Source organism: Cherax quadricarinatus, chromosome 34 (assembly GCF_038502225.1).
Source record: "Cherax quadricarinatus isolate ZL_2023a chromosome 34, ASM3850222v1, whole genome shotgun sequence".
Taxonomy (NCBI): Eukaryota; Metazoa; Arthropoda; class Malacostraca; order Decapoda; family Parastacidae; genus Cherax; species Cherax quadricarinatus.
Genome location: NC_091325.1, coordinates 2,367,730 through 2,394,097, shown reverse-complemented (window position 1 = coordinate 2,394,097; position 26,368 = coordinate 2,367,730). Strand labels below are relative to the sequence as shown.

Genomic DNA, 26,368 nt, shown 5'->3' with positions numbered 1-26,368 from the left:
ACAAGGGGACACAGCAACAAGGGGACACAACAACAAGGGGACACAGCAACAAGGGGACACAACAACAAAGGGACACAGCAACAAGGGGACACAGCAACAAAGGGTCACAACATGAAGGTGAAAAATCAAATGAGTCACAGATATGTTAGGAAGTATTTCTTCAGCCACAGAGTTGTCAGGAAGTGGAACAATCTGGAGAGTGGAGTAGTGGAGGCAGAATTCATACATAGCTTTAAGAAGAGGTATGATAAAGCTCATGGAACAGGGAGCGAGTGGACCTAGTAGCGACCAGCGAAGAAGCGGGGTCAGGAGCTACGACTCGACCCCTGCAGCCACAAATAGGTGCATAAACACACACACACACACACACACACACACACACACACACACACACACAATGGTTGCAGACTCGATACACAGGTCCAGAAACAGCCATGCAAAAGCCATTTAATGTCAGTCGGTGGAAAGTCAAGAACAACCTTAACAATATCTCTCTCCTAGGTCAGTATTACAGCCTTCGACTCACAACTGAAAGGACCTATGTTCGATCCCCGGGTTGGTCGAAACATATGGGCAAAACATTTTGCAGATCAAGAGGTCGTGTTGACCTAGCAATAAACAGATACCAGGTCACATCCCAGGGTGAAGACCCAAACCACCAGGTCACATCCCAGGGTGAAGACCCAAACCACCAGGTCACATCCCAGGGTGAAGACCCAAACCACCAGGTCACATCCCAGGGTGAGGAATCAAGCCACCAGGTCACATCCCAGGGTGAAGACCCAAGCCATCAGGTTACATCCCAGGGTGAGGAACCAAGCCACCAGGTCACATCCCAGGGTGAAGAACCAAGCCACCAGGTCACATCCCAGGGTGAAGACCCAAACCACCAGGTCACATCCCAGGGTGAAGAACCAAGCCATCAGGTTACATCCCAGGGTGAAGAACCAAGCCATCAGGTTACATCCCAGGGTGAGGAACCAAGCCACCAGGTCACATCCCAGGGTGGGGAACCAAGCCACCAGGTCACATCCCAGGGTGAAGAACCAAGCCACCAGGTCACATCCCAGGGTGAAGACCCAAACCACCAGGTCACATCCCAGGGTGAAGAACCAAGCCACCAGGTCACATCCCAGGGTGAAGAACCAAGCTATCAGGTCACATCCCAGGGTGAAGACCCAAACCACCAGGTCACATCCCAGGGTGAAGACCCAAGCCACCAGGTCACATCCCAGGGTGAAGAACCAAGCCATCAGGTCACATCCCAGGGTGAAGACCCAAACCACCAGGTCACATCCCAGGGTGAAGACCCAAACCACCAGGTCACATCCCAGGGTGAAGACCCAAACCACCAGGTCACATCCCAGGGTGAAGAACCAAGCCACCAGGTCACATCCCAGGGTGAAGAACCAAGCCATCAGGTCACATCCCAGGGTGAAGACCCAAACCACCAGGTCACATCCCAGGGTGAAGACCCAAGCCACCAGGTCACATCCCAGGGTGAAGAACCAAGCCATCAGGTTACATCCCAGGGTGAGGAACCAAGCCACCAGGTCACATCCCAGGGTGAAGACCCAAGCCACCAGGTCACATCCCTGGGTGAAGACCCAAACCACCAGGTCACATCCCAGGGTGAAGAACCAAGCCATCAGGTTACATCCCAGGGTGAGGAACCAAGCCACCAGGTCACATCCCAGGGTGAAGACCCAAGCCACCAGGTCACATCCCAGGGTGAGGAACCAAGCCACCAGGTCACATCCCAGGGTGAAGAACCAAGCCATCAGGTTACATCCCAGGGTGAAGAACCAAGCCACCAGGTCACATCCCAGGGTGAGGAACCAAGCCACCAGGTCACATCCCAGGGTGAAGACCCAAGCCATCAGGTTACATCCCAGGGTGAGGAACCAAGCCACCAGGTCACATCCCAGGGTGAGGAACCAAGCCACCAGGTCACATCCCAGGGTGAAGACCCAAGCCACCAGGTCACATCCCAGGGTGAGGAACCAAGCCACCAGGACACATCCCAGGGTGAAGACCCAAGCCACCAGGTCACATCCCAGGGTGAGGAACCAAGCCACCAGGTCACATCCCAGGGTGAGGAACCAAGCCACCAGGTCACATCCCAGGGTGAGGAACCAAGCCACCAGGTCACATTCCAGGGTGAAGAACCAAGCCACCAGGTCACATCCCAGGGTGAAGACCCAAACCACCAGGTCACATCCCAGGGTGAAGAACCAAGCCACCAGGTCACATCCCAGGGTGAAGAACCAAGCCATCAGGTCACATCCCAGGGTGAAGACCCAAACCACCAGGTCACATCCCAGGGTGAAGACCCAAGCCACCAGGTCACATCCCAGGGTGAAGAACCAAGCCATCAGGTCACATCCCAGGGTGAAGACCCAAACCACCAGGTCACATCCCAGGGTGAAGACCCAAACCACCAGGTCACATCCCAGGGTGAAGAACCAAGCCATCAGGTCACATCCCAGGGTGAAGAACCAAGCCATCAGGTCACATCCCAGGGTGAAGACCCAAACCACCAGGTTACATCCCAGGGTGAAGACCCAAACCACCAGGTCACATCCCAGGGTGAAGAACCAAGCCACCAGGTCACATCCCAGGGTGAAGAACCAAGCCACCAGGTCACATCCCAGGGTGAAGACCCAAACCACCAGGTCACATCCCAGGGTGAAGAACCAAGCCACCAGGTCACATCCCAGGGTGAAGAACCAAGCCATCAGGTCACATCCCAGGGTGAAGAACCAAGCCATCAGGTCACATCCCAGGGTGAAGACCCAAACCACCAGGTGACATCCCAGGGTGAAGACCCAACCCACCAGGTCACATCCCAGGGTGAAGACCCAAGCCACCAGGTCACATCCCAGGGTGAAGAACCAAGCCACCAGGTCACATCCCAGGGTGAAGACCCAAACCACCAGGTCACATCCCAGGGTGAAGAACCAAGCCACCAGGTCACATCCCAGGGTGAAGAACCAAGCCATCAGGTCGCATCCCAGGGTGAAGACCCAAACCACCAGGTCACATCCCAGGGTGAAGACCCAAGCCACCAGGTCACATCCCAGGGTGAAGAACCAAGCCATCAGGTCACATCCCAGGGTGAAGACCCAAACCACCGGGTCACATCCCAGGGTGAAGACCCAAACCACCAGGTCACATCCCAGGGTGAAGAACCAAGCCACCAGGTCACATCCCAGGGTGAAGAACCAAGCCATCAGGTCACATCCCAGGGTGAAGACCCAAACCACCAGGTCACATCCCAGGGTGAAGACCCAAGCCACCAGGTCACATCCCAGGGTGAAGAACCAAGCCATCAGGTTACATCCCAGGGTGAGGAACCAAGCCACCAGGTCACATCCCAGGGTGAAGACCCAAGCCACCAGGTCACATCCCAGGGTGAGGAACCAAGCCTCCAGGTCACATCCCAGGGTGAAGAACCAAGCCATCAGGTTACATCCCAGGGTGAAGAACCAAACCATCAGGTTACATCCCAGGGTGAGGAACCAAGCCACCAGGTCACATCCCAGGGTGAGGAACCAAGCCACCAGGTCACATCCCAGGGTGAAGACCCAAGCCACCAGGTCACATCCCAGGGTGAGGAACCAAGCCACCAGGTCACATCCCAGGGTGAAGACCCAAGCCACCAGGTCACATCCCAGGGTGAGGAACCAAGCCACCAGGTCACATCCCAGGGTGAGGAACCAAGCCACCAGGTCACATCCCAGGGTGAGGAACCAAGCCACCAGGTCACATTCCAGGGTGAAGAACCAAGCCACCAGGTCACATCCCAGGGTGAAGACCCAAACCACCAGGTCACATCCCAGGGTGAAGAACCAAGCCACCAGGTCACATCCCAGGGTGAAGAACCAAGCCATCAGGTCACATCCCAGGGTGAAGACCCAAACCACCAGGTCACATCCCAGGGTGAAGACCCAAGCCACCAGGTCACATCCCAGGGTGAAGAACCAAGCCATCAGGTCACATCCCAGGGTGAAGACCCAAACCACCAGGTTACATCCCAGGGTGAAGACCCAAACCACCAGGTCACATCCCAGGGTGAAGAACCAAGCCACCAGGTCACATCCCAGGGTGAAGAACCAAGCCATCAGGTCACATCCCAGGGTGAAGACCCAAACCACCAGGTCACATCCCAGGGTGAAGACCCAAGCCACCAGGTCACATCCCAGGGTGAAGAACCAAGCCATCAGGTTACATCCCAGGGTGAGGAACCAAGCCACCAGGTCACATCCCAGGGTGAAGACCCAAGCCACCAGGTCACATCCCAGGGTGAAGACCCAAACCACCAGGTCACATCCCAGGGTGAAGAACCAAGCCATCAGGTTACATCCCAGGGTGAGGAACCAAGCCACCAGGTCACATCCCAGGGTGAAGACCCAATCCACCAGGTCACATCCCAGGGTGAGGAACCAAGCCACCAGGTCACATCCCAGGGTGAAGAACCAAGCCATCAGGTTACATCCCAGGGTGAAGAACCAAGCCATCAGGTTACATCCCAGGGTGAGGAACCAAGCCACCAGGTCACATCCCAGGGTGAGGAACCAAGCCACCAGGTCACATCCCAGGGTGAAGACCCAAGCCACCAGGTCACATCCCAGGGTGAGGAACCAAGCCACCAGGTCACATCCCAGGGTGAGGAACCAAGCCACCAGGTCACATCCCAGGGTGAGGAACCAAGCCACCAGGTCACATCCCAGGGTGAAGACCCAAGCCACCAGGTCACATCCCAGGGTGAGGAACCAAGCCACCTCAGTGGAAATAAGCCACACCACTTGATTTTTCCTGGGACTGGGAAATGAAAATTGAAAAATAAGAAAAGTCGATGGATATAGAAGGTTCGCGTGGAGAGATTCCTTGGATTTATACGATTCTGTGAGGAGGTGATATTGTTGCAGAATGTTGCAGGATGTTGTTGGATGTTGCCCAGAGTGGATTGTTTGTGTTTGTGTGTGTGTGTGTGTGTGTGCGCGTGTGTGTGTGTGTGTGTGTGTACTCACCTATTTGTACTCACCTATTTGTGGTTGCAGGGGTCGAGTCTTAGCTCCTGGCCCCGCCTCTTCACCGGTTGCTACTGGGCCCTCTCTCTCCCCGCTCCATGAGCTTTATCAAACCTCGTCTTAAAACTGTGTATGGTTCCTGCCTCCACTACGTCATTTTCTAGGCTATTCCAATGCCTTACAACTCTATGACTGAAGAAATACTTCTTAATATCTCTCTGACTCATTTGTGTCTTCAACTTCCAATTGTGGCCTCTTGTTTCTGTGTCCCCTCCCTGGAACATCCTGTCTTTGTCCACCTTGTCTATTCCACGCAGTATTTTATATGTCGTTATCATGTCTCCCCTGACCCTCCTGTCCTCCAGTGTCGTCAGGCCGATTTCCCTTAATCTTTCTTCATAGGACATTCCCCTTAGCTCTGGAACTAACCTTGTCGCAAACCTTTGTACTTTCTCTAGTTTCTTGACGTGCTTTATCAAGTGCGGGTTCCAAACAGGTGCTGCATACTCCAGTATGGGCCTGACATACACGGTGTACAGTGTCTTGAACGATTCCTTACTAAGGTATCGGAATACTGTTCTCAGGTTTGCCAGGCGCCCATATGCTGCAGCAGTTATCTGGTTGATGTGTGCTTCCGGAGACATGCTCGGTGTTATACTCACCCCAAGATCTTTCTCCTTGAGTGAGGTTTGCAGTCTTTGGCCACCTAGCCTATACTCGGTCTGTGGTCTTCTGTGCCCTTCCCCTATCTTCATGACTTTGCATTTGGCAGGATTAAATTCGAGAAGCCATTTGCTGGACCAGGTGTCCAGTCTGTCCAGGTCTCTTTGAAGTCCTGCCTGGTCCTCATCAGATTTAATTCTCCTCATTAACTTCACATCATCTGCAAACAGGGACACTTCTGAGTCTAACCCTTCCATCATGTCGTTCACATATACCAAAAATAGCACTGGTCCTAGGACCGACCCCTGTGGGACCCCGCTCGTCACAGGTGCCCACTGTGATACATCATTACGTACCATGACTCGTTGTTGTCTCCCTGTCAGATATTCTCTGATCCATTACAGTGCCCTTCCTGTTATATGCGCCTGATGCTCTAGCTTCTGCACTAATCTCTTGTGAGGAACTGTGTCAAAGGCCTTCTTGCAGTCCAAGAAGATGCAATCAACCCACCCCTCTCTCTCGTGTCTTACTTCTGTTATTTTATCATAAAACTTCAGAAGGTTTGTGACACAGGATTTGCCTTCCATGAATCCGTGCTGGTTGGCATTTATACTCTTGTTCCGTTCCAGGTGCTCCACCACTCTCCTCCTGATAATCTTCTCCATAATTTTGCATACTATACACGTCAATGACACATGTCTATAGTTTAGTGCCTCTTTTCTGTCTCCTTTTTTAAAAATGGGAACTACATTTGCCGTCTTCCATACCTCAGGTAGTTGCCCAGTTTCCAGGGACGTGTTGAAGATTGTGGTAAGTGGCACGCACAACATATCTGCTCCCTCTCTAAGGACCCACGGGGAGATGTTGTCCGGTCCCATTGCCTTTGAGGTATCGATGTCCCTTAGCAGTTTCTTCACCTCCTCTTCATCTGTATGTATGTCGTCCAACACTTGTTGGTGTATTCCTTGCTGGTGTCCCCATCTGGTCTGTCCCCCCAGTGTGTGTGTGTGTGTGTGTCTGGCTTTCATGATGTACGTGACCAGCATTGTTCTTCAGCCCTGTTACTGTTACTGTTACTATTGCTGCTGCTGTTGCTGTTGCTATTGTCGCTGCTGTTGTTGCTACTTTTGTTGTTACTGCTTTGGCTGCTATTTTGCTTTATCTTCTTCTTTATCTCCTCCTCTCTCTTGTTGTTGTTGTTGTTCTGAGGTTAATACTCTGATCTTTGTGGCTGTGGACAAAGTCATCTTAATGAAACACTAAGACCACATAATCCCTTGAGGTCTGTAAGACCCAGTAAGTCTTGGTAGTCTTAAAGATGGTCACAAGACGTTCGTAAACATGGTGTTCTTAAAGAACGTTTTCCTTCAACAATATGTTACTTACTACACCACAAGGCTCTTGTGCTGTAGTATATATATATATATATATATATATATATATATATATATATATATATATATATATATATATATATATATATATATATATATATATATATATGTGTGTTTCTTTCAACAGTCTTTGGTGCGGAACTCTATCAAATGCCTTACTAAAATCTAAGTAAATAATATCAAATTCTTTATCGTGGTCAACAGCCTCAAAAGCTTTACTGAAGAAAGTTAATAAATTAGTTAGACAAGACCGGCCTCTTGTGAATCCATGTTGAGTATCATTAATCAAGCTATGCTTATCGAGATGGCTTCTTATAACCTCAGCTATAATTGACTCTAGCAACTTGCCTACAATTGAGGTCAGGCTTATTGGGCGGTAATTTGACGGTAACGACTTGTCCCCTGTTTTAAAAATAGGAATTACATTAGCCATCTTCCACATATCAGACACTACACCTGTTTGAAGAGATAAATTAAAAATATTAGTTAATGGTTCACAGACTTCCATTTTGCATTCCTTAAGAACCCTTGAAAAAACCTCATCAGGACCCGGTGACTTATTTTGCTTCAGTCTGTCTATCTGCTTCACAACCATTTCACTAGTGACTGTGATGTTACATAATTTATCTTCTTCTGATCCAAGGACCACAATGGTAGTACAAGGTCCACAATGGTAGTACAAGGACCACAATGGTAGTACAAGGACCACAATGGTAGTACAAGGACCACAATGGTAGTACAAGGTCCACAATGGTAGTACAAGGACCACAATGGTAGTACAAGGACCACAATGGTAGTACAAGGACCACAATGGTAGTACAAGGACCACAATGGTAGTACAAGGACCACAATGGTAGTACAAGGACCACAATGGTAGTACAAGGACCACAATGGTAGTACAAGGACCACAATGGTAGTACAAGGACCACAGTGGTAGTACAAGGACCACAATGGTAGTACAAGGACCACAATGGTGGTACAAGGACCACAATGGTAGTACAAGGACCACAATGGTAGTACAAGGACCACAATGGTAGTACAAGGACCACAATGGTAGTATAAGGACCACAATGGTAGTACAAGAACCACAATGGTAGTACAAGGACCACAATGGTAGTACAAGGACCACGATGGTAGTACAAGGACCACAATGGTAGTACAAGGACCACAATGGTAGTACACGGACCACAGTGGTAGTACAAGGACCACAGTGGTAGTACAAGGACCACAGTGGTAGTACAAGGACCACAATGGTAGTACAAGGACCACAATGGTAGTACAAGGACCACAATGGTAGTACAAGGACCACAATGGTAGTACAAGGACCACAATGGTAGTACAAGGACCACAATGGTAGTACAAGGACCACAGTGGTAGTACAAGGACCACAATGGTAGTACAAGGACCACAATGGTAGTACAAGGACCACAGTGGTAGTACAAGGACCACAATGGTAGTACAAGGACCACAATGGTAGTACAAGGACAACAGTGGTAGTACATAAGAACATAAGAACGAAGGAACACTGCAGCAGGCCTACTGGCCCATGCGAGGCAGGTCCAAGTCTCCTACCGGCTTAAGCCAATGCACCCAACCTAGTCAGGTCAGGTCACATTGACTTAAGGGAGGATCACGGCAACCGACCTGGTAGCACAAGCTATGAGGTCCAACTCACACCCACCCACATCCACTCATGTATTTATCCAACCTATTTTTAAAGCTACACAACGTTCTGGCCTCTATAACGGTACTCGGGAGTTTGTTCCACTCATCCACAACTCTATTACCAAACCAGTACTTTCCTATATCCTTCCTGAATCTGAATTTTTCCAACTTAAAACCATTGCTGCGAGTCCTGTCTAGGCTAGATATTTTCAGCACACTATTTACATTCCCTTTATTTATTCCTGTCTTCCATTTATACACATTTATACAAGGACCACAATGGTAGTATAAGGACCACAATGGTAGAACAAGGACCACAATGGTAGTACAAGGACCACAGTGGTAGTACAAGGACCACAATGGTAGTACAAGGACCACAATGGTAGTACAGGGACCACAATGGTATTACAAGGACCACAATGGTAGTACAAGGACCACAATGGGAATAAGTCACTTTGACATTCTGAGTTGTCCTGGTATAATAATTGTACTTATGTGCACCTGTGCCTAAATAAACTTACTTAGGTACTTACTAAGTATCTTGCCCACGCCTACCACTATTAATACCCATTTCCTGCCCCCAGCGCTGCCCGTGGACGTGTACCAGATGTGGGTACAGTACCCGTGGCCGTGGGGGGACGTGGCCTGCCGTATGAGAGCCGTGGTACCAGAGACATTGGCGTACGTGTCCGTGCTGACCATCCTGGCAGTGTCAGGGGAGAGATATGTGGCCATCACGGACCCCGTGTACGCCCGCACCACGCACACCCTAGCACGGACCGCTCGTGTCCTCCCTGTCATCTGGTTCATCTCCCTGCTAGCATCATCTCCCTGGGGGTACTATAACCAGGTAAGATGTTCTTGTACCAGTGTTGTTCATGTTGTTTGGTGTTCTTATTCCAGTGTTGTTTACATTGTTCCAGTGTTCTTATTCCAGTGTTCTTGTTCCTGCTTCGACTCACCTCTCTACGGTATATAAGTCACTTCTCCGGCCATATGCTGTACTTTCTGTATGAGTGATGGACTAAACACATAGATTCCAGACTGAGGGACTGATTACCTCAAACTCCTCCTCTTCTTACCCCTCTCTACTTTGTATTGGACTGATGAGACTACGGTGTGGCAAAACGTTTCCTTAATAAAGATTCCCATATATTGCATAAGTGTCTCAATCTAGAGTCAGGTTATTACTAATGGTCTCTGATCCTCTTCGTAGAGTCAGATAATAAGATGTGATCCTATTAATTTCGCCCAATGCGTTCGCCCGCAGCGAAGCGCTAAACCTGTGTCCGATTCTCCAGGTGAACTTGTTGACGAGTCCTTCTGGCTACGACCTCCCTCAGAGCGCCTGGTGCGCCATCCCTTACAACGACACGTCCACCCGCTGGTCGTGGCTTATGTTCGTGTCGTCCGTGGGGGCTTTCATCCTCCCCATGACCGTCCTAATCTTCCTCTACTGCAAGATAGGTAAGTACCGGGTGTACCTGTGGGAAATTTTACGCACGGCAGCGCCTCAGGTGTCTTGGGGATTCTTGAATGGTCTTTGGGGATTCTTGAAGGGTCTTTGGGGATTCTTGAAGGGTCTTTGGGGATTCTTGAAGGGTCTTTGGAGATTTTTGAAGGGTCTTTGGGGATTCTTGAAGGGTCTTGGGGATTCTAGAAGAGTCTTGAGACTTCTTGGAGAGTCTTGTCGGAATTACACGAGTATATTATCATTAGGGTGATTGAGGGTCCTGGAGTTTACCAGTGTTGACTTGTGCCATATCCCGCACTTACACTTACTCTTTCTTCTCATCAAGAAAGTGGAAGCTTTCCTGCTCTACCCACCCCACTCCACCCACTCCACCCACCCACCATCACCTCTTTGATGTACAAAGGTAAAATTTCAGTCCTCTCTCGTCTTCACTGGAAAGTTCAGAGTTGAGACTCTGCTCATTTTTTTTCTTGACGTCTCCTGCGCATACTTTCTACTTTCCCTGAAAATATTCCCCCTTTTTATGATGCCTGGGATCCCCATCTTGGGGTAATATAGGTGAGGGAAGGTGATATTAGCTTCTAAGTATATGTACCTGTGGCTAAACAGAGTAGCGAGAGTACACGGGGACAGCTTATAAACCTATTATAAACCTCATATAAGCCTCTTTCCCCACATATAAACCTCTTTTGGAGTTTTACAAGTGATTATCAGTCATAAAACGTCTCTATATCAGTGTCACAACAAGCACTTGACTAACCAGGCTGTGTGTGCAGGTATGGTGCTGTCCATCGACCCTCCCAGCAGGACTCCATCAGCAGGTACTGGAGCCATCCACACCCGGAAGGTCGGCATCAGGATGCTGGGTGAGTCTGCTGGCCAACATCTGGGGTATCTTTATTCTGGAAACGTTTCGCCAGCTAGTGATTTCTTCAGTCCGATGCTGAGAAAGGTGGAGGATGAGAAGGAGTTTGAAGGAATCAGTCCCTCAAGATTGATGGACTGGACACATCGACTCCAGGCCGGGGGACTGATTTCCCTCAAGGAAGGTTCCTTCATGCTGGTGAGGGGCTCTTGAACTAGGGAATTGGATCTGTGCTCCAATTATCTGAATTAAACCTGAATACCTTCCATCACTCACAGGCACTGTGTAATCCCTATTGGTTTAGCGCTCCCCCATAATTATAATAATGAGGGACTGATTACCTCAAACTCTCCTCTATATCTTCCACCTTGTTCTCTGCATTGGACTGAAGAAGCCACTGTGTCGGTTTACTAATTTATTGACAATCTCTTTATTACTCTATTATCATCAAAATTATTATTTTTTGAGTCTATAAAAATAAAAATTACATAAAATATTATTTGAAAATTTAGTATAATTTTATTATTCACATTGGGGATGTAAATTATTTAAATAGTTTTTCACAATAAAATTTATGGTTAATTGGCCTTATATTAACAGCAAATTAAGTTACATTTATATTGATCGACACCATGCCTAACCCTTCTAGGGTAGGGTAGGTGCCTGAGCCCGAGCCTTTAGCTCATAAGACTGTCATTCCCATTAGCCCCCTTGAGGCGGGGATGGCAGACCAGAGAGGCCTAGCTTGTGGCTAGGCCTGGGGACAGTTGGTCCCAAAGATGAGGAGGTACTTGTACCTCCTCCCATGGGAGACTTAGGTCTCAGACACTCCCTAAAGAGGGAGCCAAGGCCGGGCCACCACTTGGAAAAGGCCCGGGCCGGGAGAATACCGGCGAATATTTAATAATAATAAAATAACATTTATATTAGTTGGGACAACAATTCGTAATGATAATAATAATAATTAATAATAATTAGAATTATAAAATGTTTTGAAGCAGGGTGGAGTGGTCAGCCAGTTTTGGTCAGGTGACCAAAACTTCCAGTTGTGGGTCATCACATGACTTAACACAGTTGTGGGTCATCACATGACTTAACACAGTTGTGGGTCATCACATGACTTAACACAGTTGTGGGTCATCACATGACTTAACACAGTTGTGGGTCATCACATGACTTAACACAGTTGTGGGTCATCACATGACTTAACACAGTTGTGGGTCATCACATGACTTAACACAGTTGTGGGTCATCACATAACTTAACACAGTTGTGGGTCATCACATGACTTAACACAGTTGTGGGTCATCACATGACTTAACACAGTTGTGGGTCATCACATGACTTAACACAGTTGTGGGTCATCACATGACTTAACACAGTTGTGGGTCATCACATGACTTAACACAGTTGTGGGTCATCACATGACTTAACACAGTTGTGGGTCATCACATGACTTAACACAGTTGTGGGTCATCACATAACTTAACACAGTTGTGGGTCATCACATGACTTAACACAGTTGTGGGTCATCACATGACTTAACACAGTTGTGGGTCATCACATGACTTAACACAGTTGTGGGTCATCACATGACTTAACACAGTTGTGGGTCATCACATGACTTAACACAGTTGTGGGTCATCACATGACTTAACACAGTTGTGGGTCATCACATAACTTAACACAGTTGTGGGTCATCACATAACTTAACACCCGCGTCAGGAAACACTTGTCTTGTTTCCTGACAAATCTTACTTATGCTGTCATAGTAATTTAGTAAAAATAAATGTATTGATAAGAACAATAGTGGTATTAATACTATTGTTATTGTTACAAATAAGTACAGTACAGTTTAGCCCACATTTAAAATATTTTGCATTTTCTTTTCTATTTTTCATCTTATTCCCAGGTTATAAATGTTCTCCAGTGATGAACATTGTCAAGGTCTTGTGACGGTCCAGGAACATGCAGTCCAGCCATCCTTGTTCTCTCTGATTTATAACAACCCCTCAAGTAACTTAAATAAGTTCATAAGACACGATTTCAGTTCTTGTATCCGTGCTGGTGTTATTTTCTCTCTCTCTCTCTCTTCTTGACCCCTACCATGCCTACTCCTGCAGCTGCGTAATGGAGCTTTCTTACAGTGAGCACTTAGAAACACCCTCCAGGTATACTCAAAGTACTGCTTTTCAAAAATATTAGGACGCAGTGTGTGTAGTGTGCATGGTGTGTCTTGCAGTAGCCGTGGTGATGGCGTTCTTCCTGTGCTGGGCCCCTTTCCACGCCCAGAGATTACTCTTTGTCATAGTCACCAGCTACGGCAACTGGAGCGCTTACCTTAGATCCGTCAACTCTAAACTCTACTACTGCACTGGTGAGTCAAGTCAGCACGGTATTGTGACTAGTGTTATTGTTCTGGTCACGGTATTGTGACTAGTGCTGTTGTTCTAGCCACGGTATTGTGACTAGTGTTATTGTTCTGGCCACGGTATTGTGACTAGTGTTGTTGTTCTAGTCACGGTATTGTGACTAGTGCTGTTGTTCTAGCCACGGTATTGTGACTAGTGCTGTTGTTCTAGCCACGGTATTGTGACTAGTGCTGTTGTTCTAGCCACGGTATTGTGACTAGTGCTGTTGTTCTAGCCACGGTATTGTGACTAGTGCTGTTGTTCTAGCCACAGTAGTATGACTAGTGTTGTTGTTCTAGTCACGGTATTGTGACTAGTGCTGTTGTTCTAGCCACGGTATTGTGACTAGTGTTATTGTTCTGGTCACGGTATTGTGACTAGTGCTGTTGTTCTGGCCACAGTATTGTGACTAGTGTTATTGTTCTGGCCACAGTATTGTGACTAGTGATGTTGTTTTAGCCACGGTATTGTGACTAGTGTTATTGTTCTGGCCACGGTATTGTGACTAGTGTTATTGGTCTGGCCACAGTATTGTGACTAGTGCTGTTTTTCTGGTCACGGTATTGTTACTAGTGTTATTGTTCTGGTCACGGTATTGTGACTAGTGCTGTTGTTCTAGCCACGGTATTATGACTAGTGCTGTTGTTCTAGCCACGGTATTATGACTAGTGCTGTTGTTCTAGCCACGGTATTGTGACTAGTGCTGTTGTTCTACCCACGGTATTGTGACTAGTGCTGTTGTTCTACCCACGGTATTGTGACTAGTGCTGTTGTTCTACCCACGGTATTATGACTAGTGCTGTTGTTCTACCCACGGTATTGTGACTAGTGCTGTTGTTCTACCCACGGTATTGTGACTAGTGCTGTTTAGAAGTTTTCAGCTTCTGAAATACAATCTCGCGTCATTGGCTGTAAGTTAGAGAATAATCCATGATTTGCCAGTCACAACCAATCACCTATAACCCTGACTAATCCCTCCAGTAATCCTTAATAATAATCCACATGGAGACAGAAACTCAGCAGAGTAATCGATCCTTACATTTCTACCCCCTTTCTGGGGTCCTCTTCAGCAGATACCAGACATCTAAAACCTATGTAGAATCCCTTAACAATCTTCTTAGAACTTCTTTTCATATAGTTATTCAAGCAGGAATCTTCTTACAGCTTCTTGCTTGCTCGTCTCTCACTCACCTGACGTCTGCTGAGGATTGAGACTTCTCTTCCAGTGACTTATTTTCTTACTGTTGACATCTTTCCTGCTCAGTCTCAGTGGAGGAAATTCTCTGCTTCCTCTTCCTGCTTAATCCTTCTCCCTTTCTCTCATACTCGCTCTTCTTCTATTCCACTACCCTAGTTAACATTTGCTTCTCTTCCTCCAAGAATAATACCTCCTTTTCCTCCTCCTCCTCCAAGGGTAACACCTTCTCCTGCTCCTCCTCCTCCTCTTCCTGCTCCTGCTGCTACTCCTCCTCCTCCTCCTCCTCCTCCTGCTCCTCCTCCCCCAAGAGTAACACCTCCTCCTCCTCCGTCCACAGGAATCTGCTACTACCTAAACTCAGCAGTCAACCCCATATTGTACTCCGTCATGTCCATAAGGTTCCGCATCGCCTTCAGACGGTCTCTGTGCGGAGGCAAAGAATGGGCGAGACGTCAGCTCTATCTCTCCACCACACACGCCCATCTCCACCTCTCCAACAACTCCAACATCCTCAACAGGACCAGGGAGCTCTCCACCACCTCCACCAGGAGGGTCGTCGACACCTGCAACAGGAATGGCATTAATTACGTCTTCGAACAGATGGAAATAGAATCTTGATGCAAAAACGGGTTCTTACCTAAACAGAATTTTAAAGATAACTTCAAAAATCAATGGTGAATTGATAGCCTCTCCGTCTAAATGATTTTGAAAAGTCGGGTCCAAGTGGGAGAGTATTTCTGGAGAAAGTTAAAGTATAAACTGATAGAAATAGAATCATGGGTTGTCACCTAAGCAGGATTTTGAAAAAAATTCCATAGATAATGTTCGTTAGAAGCTCTGGTGAACTAATAGTTTCTCCCTTTAAATGGTTTTGAATTAGATATTTTGCAGGATTTGTCGGTGAAGGTTTTAAAGTATATGGGACCTGAGGTCACCATCTTCACGCCAGAGACTTTCCAGAGTATAATAGAAATTATAATGTTAAATATTCTCTTATTCTCTCTCTCTCTCTCTCTCTCTCTCTCTCTCTCTCTCTCTCTCTCTCTCTCTCTCTCTCTCTCATCTATCTATCTATCTATCTATCTACTATCTGTCTATCTATCTACTATCTATCTATCTATCTATCTACTAATCTCTCTATCTATATATCTCCCTGAAGCTTGAAACAAAGAACTGATAACTGAGAATTTGCGGGATACAAACCTGGGTCAAACAAGCGTTAAAAGATGCAAAATAACCACAGGGACAGACGAATGATAGGTGTAGGCCTTTCCTGTTGCGGCGAACATCATCAGGCGCTTGCAGTATAAAGTCCAGGTAGAGTCGTTCCCCTGAGCGGATCGACTTTCTACCTGGACTTTCTACTTATTTCTGCAACATTGCAAGGCCTGTCGTGTTGATTGCAACACGACAGGCCTAAAGCCCTGCGTGATGCGAATTTCTGTGAAATCTCGAAAGCATTTACACCTAACTGTTGCTGTTGGCATTACCAAAATTACTGGTGTGAATTAGAGAGACTGTCCGCAAATGATTTCTGTTATGTATTCTGTATTATGCAGCTGTAATATGAGAAAGTGAGTCGGGTTTAAACACCTCAACACCTGTCATGTGTTCAGTGCATCACAGCTGTAATCTGGTAAGTGTTCAACGTGATACAACTGTAATCTGAAATGTATTTATCGTGATGCAGCTGTAATGTGAGATGTATTTGACGTGACACAGCTGTAATGTGAGATGTATTTGACGTGACACAGCTGTAATGTGAGATGTATTTGACGTGACACAGCTGTTATGTGAGATGTATTTGACGTGACACAGCTGTAATGTGAGATGTATTTGACGTGACACAGCTGTAATGTGAGATGTATTTGACGTGACACAGCTGTAATGTGAGATGTATTTGACGTGACACAGCTGTAATGTGAGATGTATTTAATGGGAGATAGCTTAAAGCTGAAATGTGCTCAACACGATACAGCTGTAATCTAAGACGTATTCAGCGTGGTAAGGTTGTATTCCGAGCAGTATTAAACACGATACAGCTGTAATCTGAAGCGCATTCAGCATCTTACACCTGTAACCGGGGCTGCATTCAGCATGTTACAGCTGTAATCCGAGTTAATCCCAACACGGTACAGCAGTTCCTGTAACACTACAGTTGCTGGTCTACTGTAACACTCACCACCACCACCACCTAGCTTCCACAACCAGTGAAATGTCTATGTATCCTCTGTAATTCCTCCTGTAACCTCACCCCCCACATATTAACATTCCATTTTTTCCCATATATCAATAAAAAATAATTTTGTGTAATTACTGATTATATACCTAGATATATATATATATATATATATATATATATATATATATATATATATATATATATATATATATATATATATTTATATATATATATGCAGTGTTTATATTAGAGGACTTAACAATGGCAGTGTTCACTTTGTAATATTGGCACTGTGCCATCCATTGTTGGTACTGAGGGTGCTGGCACTCTCTAGGAGGTAGTTGGCACTGACACTCAAAACTGGGAAAAAACTGTGCTTAGCACATTGCTGACGATGCTGTCAAAATGGCTGACTGAAAGGGTGTTGATATTAGTTATATGATCTGCTGACACCATACAGTGCTGTCAGTACACTGGTTCTGACACATACAGTTCTGTCAGTACACTGGTTGCTGACACATACAGTGCTATCAGTACACTGGTTGCTGACACCATACAGTGCTGTCAGTACACTGGTTCTGACACATACAGTGCTGTCAGTACACTGGTTGCTGACACATACAGTGCTGTCAGTACACTGGTTGCTGACACCATACAGTGCTGTCAGTACACTGGTTGCTGACACATACAGTGCTGTCAGTACACTGGTTACTGACACCATACAGTGCTGTCAGTACACTGGTTGCTGATCATACAGTGCTGTCAGTACACTGGTTGCTGACACCATACAGTGCTGTCAGTACACTGGTTGCTGATCATACAGTGCTGTCAGTACACTGGTTGCTGATCATACAGTGCTGTCAGTACACTGGTTGCTGACACATACAGTGCTGTCAGTACACTGGTTGCTGATCATACAGTGCTGTCAGTACACTGGTTGCTGATCATACAGTGCTGTCAGTACACTGGTTGCTGACACATACAGTGCTGTCAGTACACTGGTTGCTGATCATACAGTGCTGTCAGTACACTGGTTGCTGACCATACAGTGCTGTCAGTACACTGGTTGCTGACCATACAGTGCTGTCAGTACACTGGTTGCTGACCATACAGTGCTGTCAGTACACTGGTTGCTGATCATACAGTGCTGTCAGTACACTGGTTGCTGACCATACAGTGCTGTCAGTACACTGGTTGCTGACCATACAGTGCTGTCAGTATACTGGTTGCTGATCATACAGTGCTGTCAGTACACTGGTTGCTGATCATACAGTGCTGTCAGTATACTGGTTGCTGACCATACAGTGCTGTCAGTATACTGGTTGTTACACTAATGTAACTGCTGACACCGCTGACAATCTTTCCATAAAATGTTGTCAATTAAGTTAAGGTTAAGTGACCTAATTATACCAATTACATTAACACACACACACACACACACACACACACACACACACACACACACACACACACACACACACACACACACACACACACACACACACACACACACACACACACTGGGCCAGGAGCTGAGTCTCCACCCCTGCAACTACAATTAGGTGAGTACACACACACAGTGGAAACCGGTAGGACTCCAGGCAGTCAGAACAGGGAGCTACACCAACAAGTGCTGGATGAGGTACACATAACCGAGGCGGAGGTGAAGAAGCTGCTATGTGAACTTGATACCTCAAAGGTGGTGGGACCAGACAACATCTCTTCCTGGGTCCTTAGAGAGGGAGCAGAGATGCTGTGTGTGCCACTAACAAAGATCTTCAACACATCCATTGAAACGGCAACTTCCTGAGGTATGGAAGATGGCAAATGTAGTCCCAATTATTTAAAAGGAGAGACACGAGGCATTAAACTACAGACCTGTATCACTAACGTGTATAGTACGCAAAGTCATGGAGAAGATTATCAGGAGGAGAGTGGTGGAGCACCTGGAAAGAAACAAGCATATAATCGACAACCAGCACGATTTCAGGGAAGGAAAATCCTGTGTCACAAACCAACTGGAGTTTTATGACAAGGTGACAGAAGTAAGACAAGAGAGTGGGGTGGATAGACCGCATTTTCTAGGACTGCAAGAAGGCCTTCGACACAGTTCCTCACAAGAGGTTATTGCTAAAGCTAGAGGATCAGGCACACATAACAGGAAAGGCACTGCAATGGATCAGAGAATACCTGACAGGAAGGCAACAACGAGTCATGGTACGCGACGAGGTGTCAGAGTGGGCGCCTGTGACAAGCGGGATTCCACAGTGGTCAGTCCTAGGACCTGCGCTGTTTTTGGTATATGTAAATGACACAGCGGAAGGAATAAACTCAGAAGTGTCCTTGTTTGCAGATGATGTGAAGTTAATGAGGAGAATCAAATCGGTCGAGGATCAGGCAGGACTACAAATAGACCTGGACAGGCTAAAAGCCTGGTCCAGCAACTGGCTCCTTGAATTTAACCCTGCCAAATGCAAAGTCATGATGATCGGGGAAGGGCAAAGAAGACCGCAGATACAGTATACTCTAGGTGGCCAAAGACTGCAAACCTCACTCAAGGAAAAAGATCTTGGGGTGAGTATAACACCGAGCACATCTCCTGAGGCGCACATCAATCAAATAACTGCTGCAGCATACGGGTGTCTGGCAAACCTAAGGATAGCATTCCGATACCTCAGTAAGGAATCGTTCAAGGCTCTGTACACTGTGTACGTCAGGCTCATACTGAAGTATGCAGCACCAGTTTGGAATCCACACCTGGTCAAGCACGTCAAGAAATTAAAGAAAGTGCGAAGATTTGCAACAAGACTAGTCCCAGAGCTAAGGGGATTGTCCTACGAAGAAAAGTTAAGGGAAATTGGCCTGACGACACTGGAGGACAGGAGGGTCAGGGGAGACATGATAACGACATATATAATACTGGCCGGAATAGACACGGTGGACAAAGACAGGATGTTCCAGAGAAGGGACACAGAAACAAGAGGTCACAATTGAAATCTGAAGACTCAGATGAGTCAAAGGGATGTTAGGAAGTATTTCTTCAGCCATAGAGTTGTCAGGAAGTGGAATAGCCTAGCAACTGACGTAGTGGAGGCGGGAACCATACATAGTTTTAAGATGAGGTATGATAAAGCTCAGGGAGCAGGGAGAGAGAGAAGACCTAGAAGCGTTCTGTGAAGAGGAGGGGCCAGGAGCTGAGTCTCGACCCCTGCAACCACAATTAGGTGAGAATTAGGTGAGTACACACACACACACACACACACACACACACACACACACACACTCACACACACACACACACACACACACACACACACACACACACACACACACACACACACACACACACACACACTCACACACACACACACACACACACACACACACACACACACACACACACACACACACACACACACACACACACACACACACACACACACACACACACACACACACACACACACACACACACACACTCACACACACACACACACACACACACACACACACATACACACACACACACACACACACACTCACACACATACATGGCTGTATTTCGTATCATTATTTAACAAAGGTTTATATTATATTTTTCCGTGTGCTAAATTTATATACATTCGATAAAATATATAACTCATATATATCCTCCATCAACATGTCAAGTATGGTCTATAAATATTTCAATAAATAATTTTTTGGTCAATGTTCGTATTTATTTTCCTGTTGTTAATAAACACATACGATGATAATAATAATAATAATAATAATAATAATAATAATAATAATAATAATAATAATAATAATAATAATAATAATAATAATAATAATAATAATAATAATAATAATAACAATAATAATAATAATAATAATAATAATAATAATAATAATAATAATAATAATAATAATAATAATAATAATAATAATAATAATAATAATAATAATAATAATAATAATAATAATAATAATAATAATAATGTTTATTTCTACCAGTACATGAGACAACTTATACAGACCATAGCTGGAGTTTACCTGGAGAGAGTTCCAGGGGTCAACGCCCCCGCGGCCCGGTCTGTGACCAGGCCTCCTGGTGGATCAGAGCCTGATCAACCAGGCTGTTGCTGCTGCCTGCACGCAAACCAACGTACGAGCCACAGCCCGGCTGGTCAGGAACCGACTTTAGGTGCTTGTCCAGTGCCAGCTTGAAGACTGCCAGGGGTCTGTTGGTAATCCCCCTTATGTGTGCTGGGAGGCAGTTGAACAGTCTCGGACCCCTGACACTTATTGTATGGTCTCTTAACGTGCTAGTGACACCCCTGCTTTTCATTGGGGGGATGTTGCATCGTCTGCCAAGTCTTTTGCTTTCGTTGTGAGTGATTTTCGTGTGCAAGTTCGGTACTAGTCCCTCTAGGATTTTCCAGGTGTATATAATCATGTATCTCTCCCGCCTGCGTTCCAGGGAATACAGGTTCAGGAACCTCAAGCGCTCCCAGTAATTGAGGTGTTTTATCTCCGTTATGCGCGCCATGAAGGTTCTCTGTACATTTTCTAGGTCAGCAATTTCACCTGCCTTGTAAGGTGCTGTTAGTGTGCAGCAATATTCCAGCCTAGATAGAACAAGTGACCTGAAGAGTGTCATCATGGGCTTGGCCTCCCTAGTTTTGAAGGTTCTCATTATCCATCCTGTCATTTTTCTAGCAGATGCGATTGATACAATGTTATGGTCCTTGAAGGTGAGATCCTCCGACATGATCACTCCCAGGTCTTTGACGTTGGTGTTTCGCTCTATTTTGTGGCCAGAATTTGTTTTGTACTCTGATGAAGATTTAATTTCCTCGTGTTTACCATATCTGAGTAATTAAAATTTCTCATCGTTGAACTTCATATTGTTTTCTGCAGCCCACTGAAAGATTCGGTTGATGTCCGCCTGGAGCCTTGCAGTGTCTGCAATGGAAGACACTGTCATGTAGATTCGGGTGTCATCTGCAAAGGAAGACACGGTGCTGTGGCTGACATCCTTGTCTATGTCGGATATGAGGATGAGGAACAAGATGGGAGTGAGTACTGTGCCTTGTGGAACAGAGCTTTTCACCGTAGCTGCCTCGGACTTTACTCTGTTGACGACTACTCTCTGTGTTCTGTTAGTGAGGAAATTATAGATCCATCGACCGACTTTTCCTGTTATTCCTTTAGCACGCATTTTGTGCGCTATTACGCCATGGTCACACTTGTCGAAGGCTTTTGCAAAGTCTGTATATATTACATCTGCATTCTTTTTATCTTTTAGTGCATTTAGGACCTTGTCGTAATGATCCAATAGTTGAGACAGACAGGAGCGACCTGTTCTAAACCCATGTTGCCCTGGGTTGTGTAACTGATGGGTTTCTAGATGGGTGGTGATCTTGCTTCTTAGGACCCTTTCAAAGTTTTTATGATATGGGATGTTAGTGCTATCGGTCTGTAGTTCTTTGCTGTTGCTTTACTGCCCCCTTTGTGGAGTGTTGTTTTTAGTAACTGTGGGACGACCCCCGTGTCCATGCTCCCTCTCCATAGGATGGAAAAGGCTCGTGATAGGGGCTTCTTGCATTTCTTGATGAACACAGAGTTCCATGAGTCTGGCCCTGGGGCAGAGTGCATGGGCATGTCATTTATCGCTTGTTCGAAGTCATTTGGCGTCAGGATAACATCGGATAGGCTTGTGTTAACCAAATTCTGTGGCTCTCTCATAAAAAATTCATTTTGATCTTCGACTCTCAGTCTGGTTAGCTGACATCAATGACATACTATATAGGAAGTCCCTTGTTATGCAGGGCATTTCCCACAACTTGGGTTAATTTTGTCTCCAGGATGCCACACACACCAGTCACCTAACACCCAGGTACCTACTTACTGCTAGGTGAACAGTGACAGCAGGTGTCTTAAGGAAACACGTCCTGATGTTTCCACCCGTACCGGGGATCGAACCACGGACTTCAGTGTGTGAGCTGAGTACGTTACCAATCGAGGTACAGAACCTCCTTAACTGTTTTCTTGTCATACCTAACCTTAAAACTATGCATTAGATGCTTGCCTTTACCTTGTTTTGACGGCATGCCGCTCCACTTGACCATCCTGAGGCTGAAAAAGTAATTCCTGACGTCCCTGTCACACAATTTGCATCTGCACGTACAAGGACCACAATCTGCACCTGCACGTACAAGGACCACAATCTGCACCTGCACGTACAAGGACCACAATCTGCACCTGCACGTACAAGGACCACAATCTGCACCTGCACGTACAAGGACCACAATCTGCACCTGCACGTACAAGGACCACAATCTGCACCTGCACGTACAAGGACCACAATCTGCACCTGCACGTACAAGGACCACAATCTGCACCTGCACGTACAAGGACCACAATCTGCAACTGCACGTACAAGGACCACAATTTGCACCTGCACGTACAAGGACCACAATTTGCACCTGCACGTACAAGGACCACAATCTGCACCTGCACGTACAAGGACCACAATTTGCACCTGCACGTACAAGGACCACAATCTGCAACTGCACGTACAAGGACCACAATCTGCACCTGCACGTACAAGGACCACAATCTGCACCTGCATGTACAAGGACCACAATCTGCACCTGCACGTACAAAGACCACAATCTGCACCTGCACGTACAAGGACCACAATCTGCACCTGCACGTACAAGGACCACAATCTGCACCTGCACGTACAAGGACCACAATCTGCACCTGCACGTACAAGGACCACAATTTGCACCTGCACGTACAAGGACCACAATTTGCACCTGCACGTACAAGGACCACAATCTGCACCTGCACGTACAAGGACCACAATTTGCACCTGCACGTACAAGGACCACAATTTGCACCTGCACTTACAAGGACCACAATCTGCACCTGCACGTACAAGGACCACAATCTGCACCTGCACGTACAAGGACCACAATTTGCACCTGCACGTGCAAGGACCACAATTTTCACCTGCACGTACAAGGACCACAATCTGCACCTGCACGTACAAGGACCACAATTTGCACCTGCACGAACAAGGACCACAATTTGCACCTGCACGTACAAAGACCACAATCTGCACCTGCACATACAAGGACCACAATTTGCACCTGCACGTACAAGGACCACAATTTGCACCTGCACTTACAAGGACCACAATCTGCACCTGCACGTTCAAGGACCACAATCTGCACCTGCACGTACAAGGACCACAACCTGCACCTGCACTTACAAGGACCACAATTTGCACCTGCACGTACAAGGACCATAATTTGCACCTGCACGTACAAGGACCACAATCTGCACCTGCACGTACAAGGACCACAATTTGCACCTGCACGTACAAGGACCACAATTTTCACCTGCACGTACAAGGACCACAATCTGCACCTGCACGTACAAGGACCACGATTTGCACCTGCACGTACAAGGACCACAATTTGCACCTGCACGTACAAGGACCACAATCTGCACCTGCACGTACAAGGACCACAATTTGCACCTGAACGTACAAGGACCACAATCTGCACCTGCACGTACAAGGACCACAATTTGCACCTGCACGTACAAGGACCACAATTTGCACCTGCACTTACAAGGACCACAATCTGCACCTGCACGTACATGGACCACAATCTGCACCTGCACGTACAAGGATCACAATCTGCACCTGCACGTACAAGGACCACAATTTGCGCCTGCACTTACAAGGACCACAATTTTCACCTGCACGTACAAGGACCACAATCTGCATCTGCACGTACAAGGACCACAATTTGCACCTGCACGTACAAGGACCACAATTTGCACCTGCACGTACAAGGACCACAATCTGCACCTGCACGTACAAGGACCACAATTTGCACCTGCACGTACAAGGACCACAATTTGCACCTGCACTTACAAGGACCACAATCTGCACCTGCACGTACAAGGACCACAATCTGCACCTGCACGTACAAGGACTACAATCTGCACCAGCACGTACAAGGACCACAATTTGCAACTGCACGTACAAGGACCACAATCTGCACCTGCACGTACAAGGACCACAATTTGCACCTACACGTACAAGGACCACAATTTGCACCTGCACGTACAAGGACCACAATCTGCACCTGCACGTACAAGGACCACAATCTGCACCTGCACGTACAAGGACCACAATCTGCACCTGCACATACAAGGACCACAATTTGCACCTGAACGTACAAGGACCACAATTTGCACCTGCACGTACAAGGACCACAATTTGCACCTGCACGTACAAGGACCACAATTTGCACCTGCACGTACAAGGACCACAATCTGCACCTGCACGTACAAGGACCACAATTTGCACCTGCACGTACAAGGACCACAATTTGCACCTGCACGTGCAAGGACCACAATCTGCACCTGCACGTACAAGGACCACAATCTGCACCTGCACGTACAAGGACCACAATTTGCACCTGCACGTACAAGGACCACAATTTGCACCTGCACGTACAAGGACCACAATTTGCACCTGCACGTACAAGGACCACAATTTGCACCTGCACTTACAAGGACCACAATCTGCACCTGCACGTACAAGGACCACAATCTGCACCTGCACGTACAAGGACTACAATCTGCACCAGCACGTACAAGGACCACAATTTGCAACTGCACGTACAAGGACCACAATCTGCACCTGCACGTACAAGGACCACAATTTGCACCTGCACGTACAAGGACCACAATCTGCACCTGCACGTACAAGGACCACAATTTGCACCTGCACGTACAAGGACCACAATACAAGGACCACAATTTGCACCTGCACGTACAAGGACCACAATTTGCACCTGCACGTACAAGGACCACAATTTGCACCTGCACGTACAAGGACCACAATTTGCACCTGCACGTACAAGGACCACAATTTGCACCTGCACGTACAAGAACCACAATTTGCACCTGCACGTACAAGGACCACAATTTGCACCTGCACGTACAAGGACCACAATCTGCACCTGCACGTACAAGGACCACAATTTGCACCTGCACGTACAAAGACCACAATCTGCACCTGCACGTACAAGGACCACAATTTGCACCTGCACGTACAAGGACCACAATCTGCACCTGCACGTACAAGGACCACAATTTGCACCTGCACGTACAAGGACCACAATTTGCACCTGCACTTACAAGGACCACAATTTGCACCTGCACGTACAAGAACCACAATTTGCACCTGCACGTACAAGGACCACAATTTGCACCTGCACGTACAAGGACCACAATCTGCACCTGCACGTACAAGGACCAGAATGGAAATAAGTCACTTTGTCTAAATTTTTGGTTTTATCCTGAGTAATTTACGCTATGTATGATAATTGTCCTTATGTGTATCTGTGCCTAAATAAACTTATTTACAGTAAGTAGGTACCTGGGTGTTAGGTGACTGGTGTGGGTGGCATC

The 26,368-nt window shown here is 46.7% G+C and overlaps 1 protein-coding gene across 1 annotated transcript in view; it reads left to right on the top strand.

Moving 5' to 3' along the window:
• The window catches only part of LOC128693624 (neuromedin-U receptor 2-like), a 33,225-nt gene extending 17,472 nt beyond the window's left edge, over window positions 1-15,753 (top strand). The window contains exons 3-7 of the mRNA XM_070091115.1: window positions 9,340-9,605; window positions 10,057-10,222; window positions 11,006-11,095; window positions 13,337-13,471; window positions 15,041-15,753. Coding sequence (XP_069947216.1) covers window positions 9,340-9,605; window positions 10,057-10,222; window positions 11,006-11,095; window positions 13,337-13,471; window positions 15,041-15,321 — 938 coding nt within the window. The 3' untranslated portion in view covers window positions 15,322-15,753. The remainder of the gene's footprint in view (window positions 1-9,339; window positions 9,606-10,056; window positions 10,223-11,005; window positions 11,096-13,336; window positions 13,472-15,040) is intronic.
• The last annotated feature ends 10,615 nt before the right edge of the window (window positions 15,754-26,368 follow it).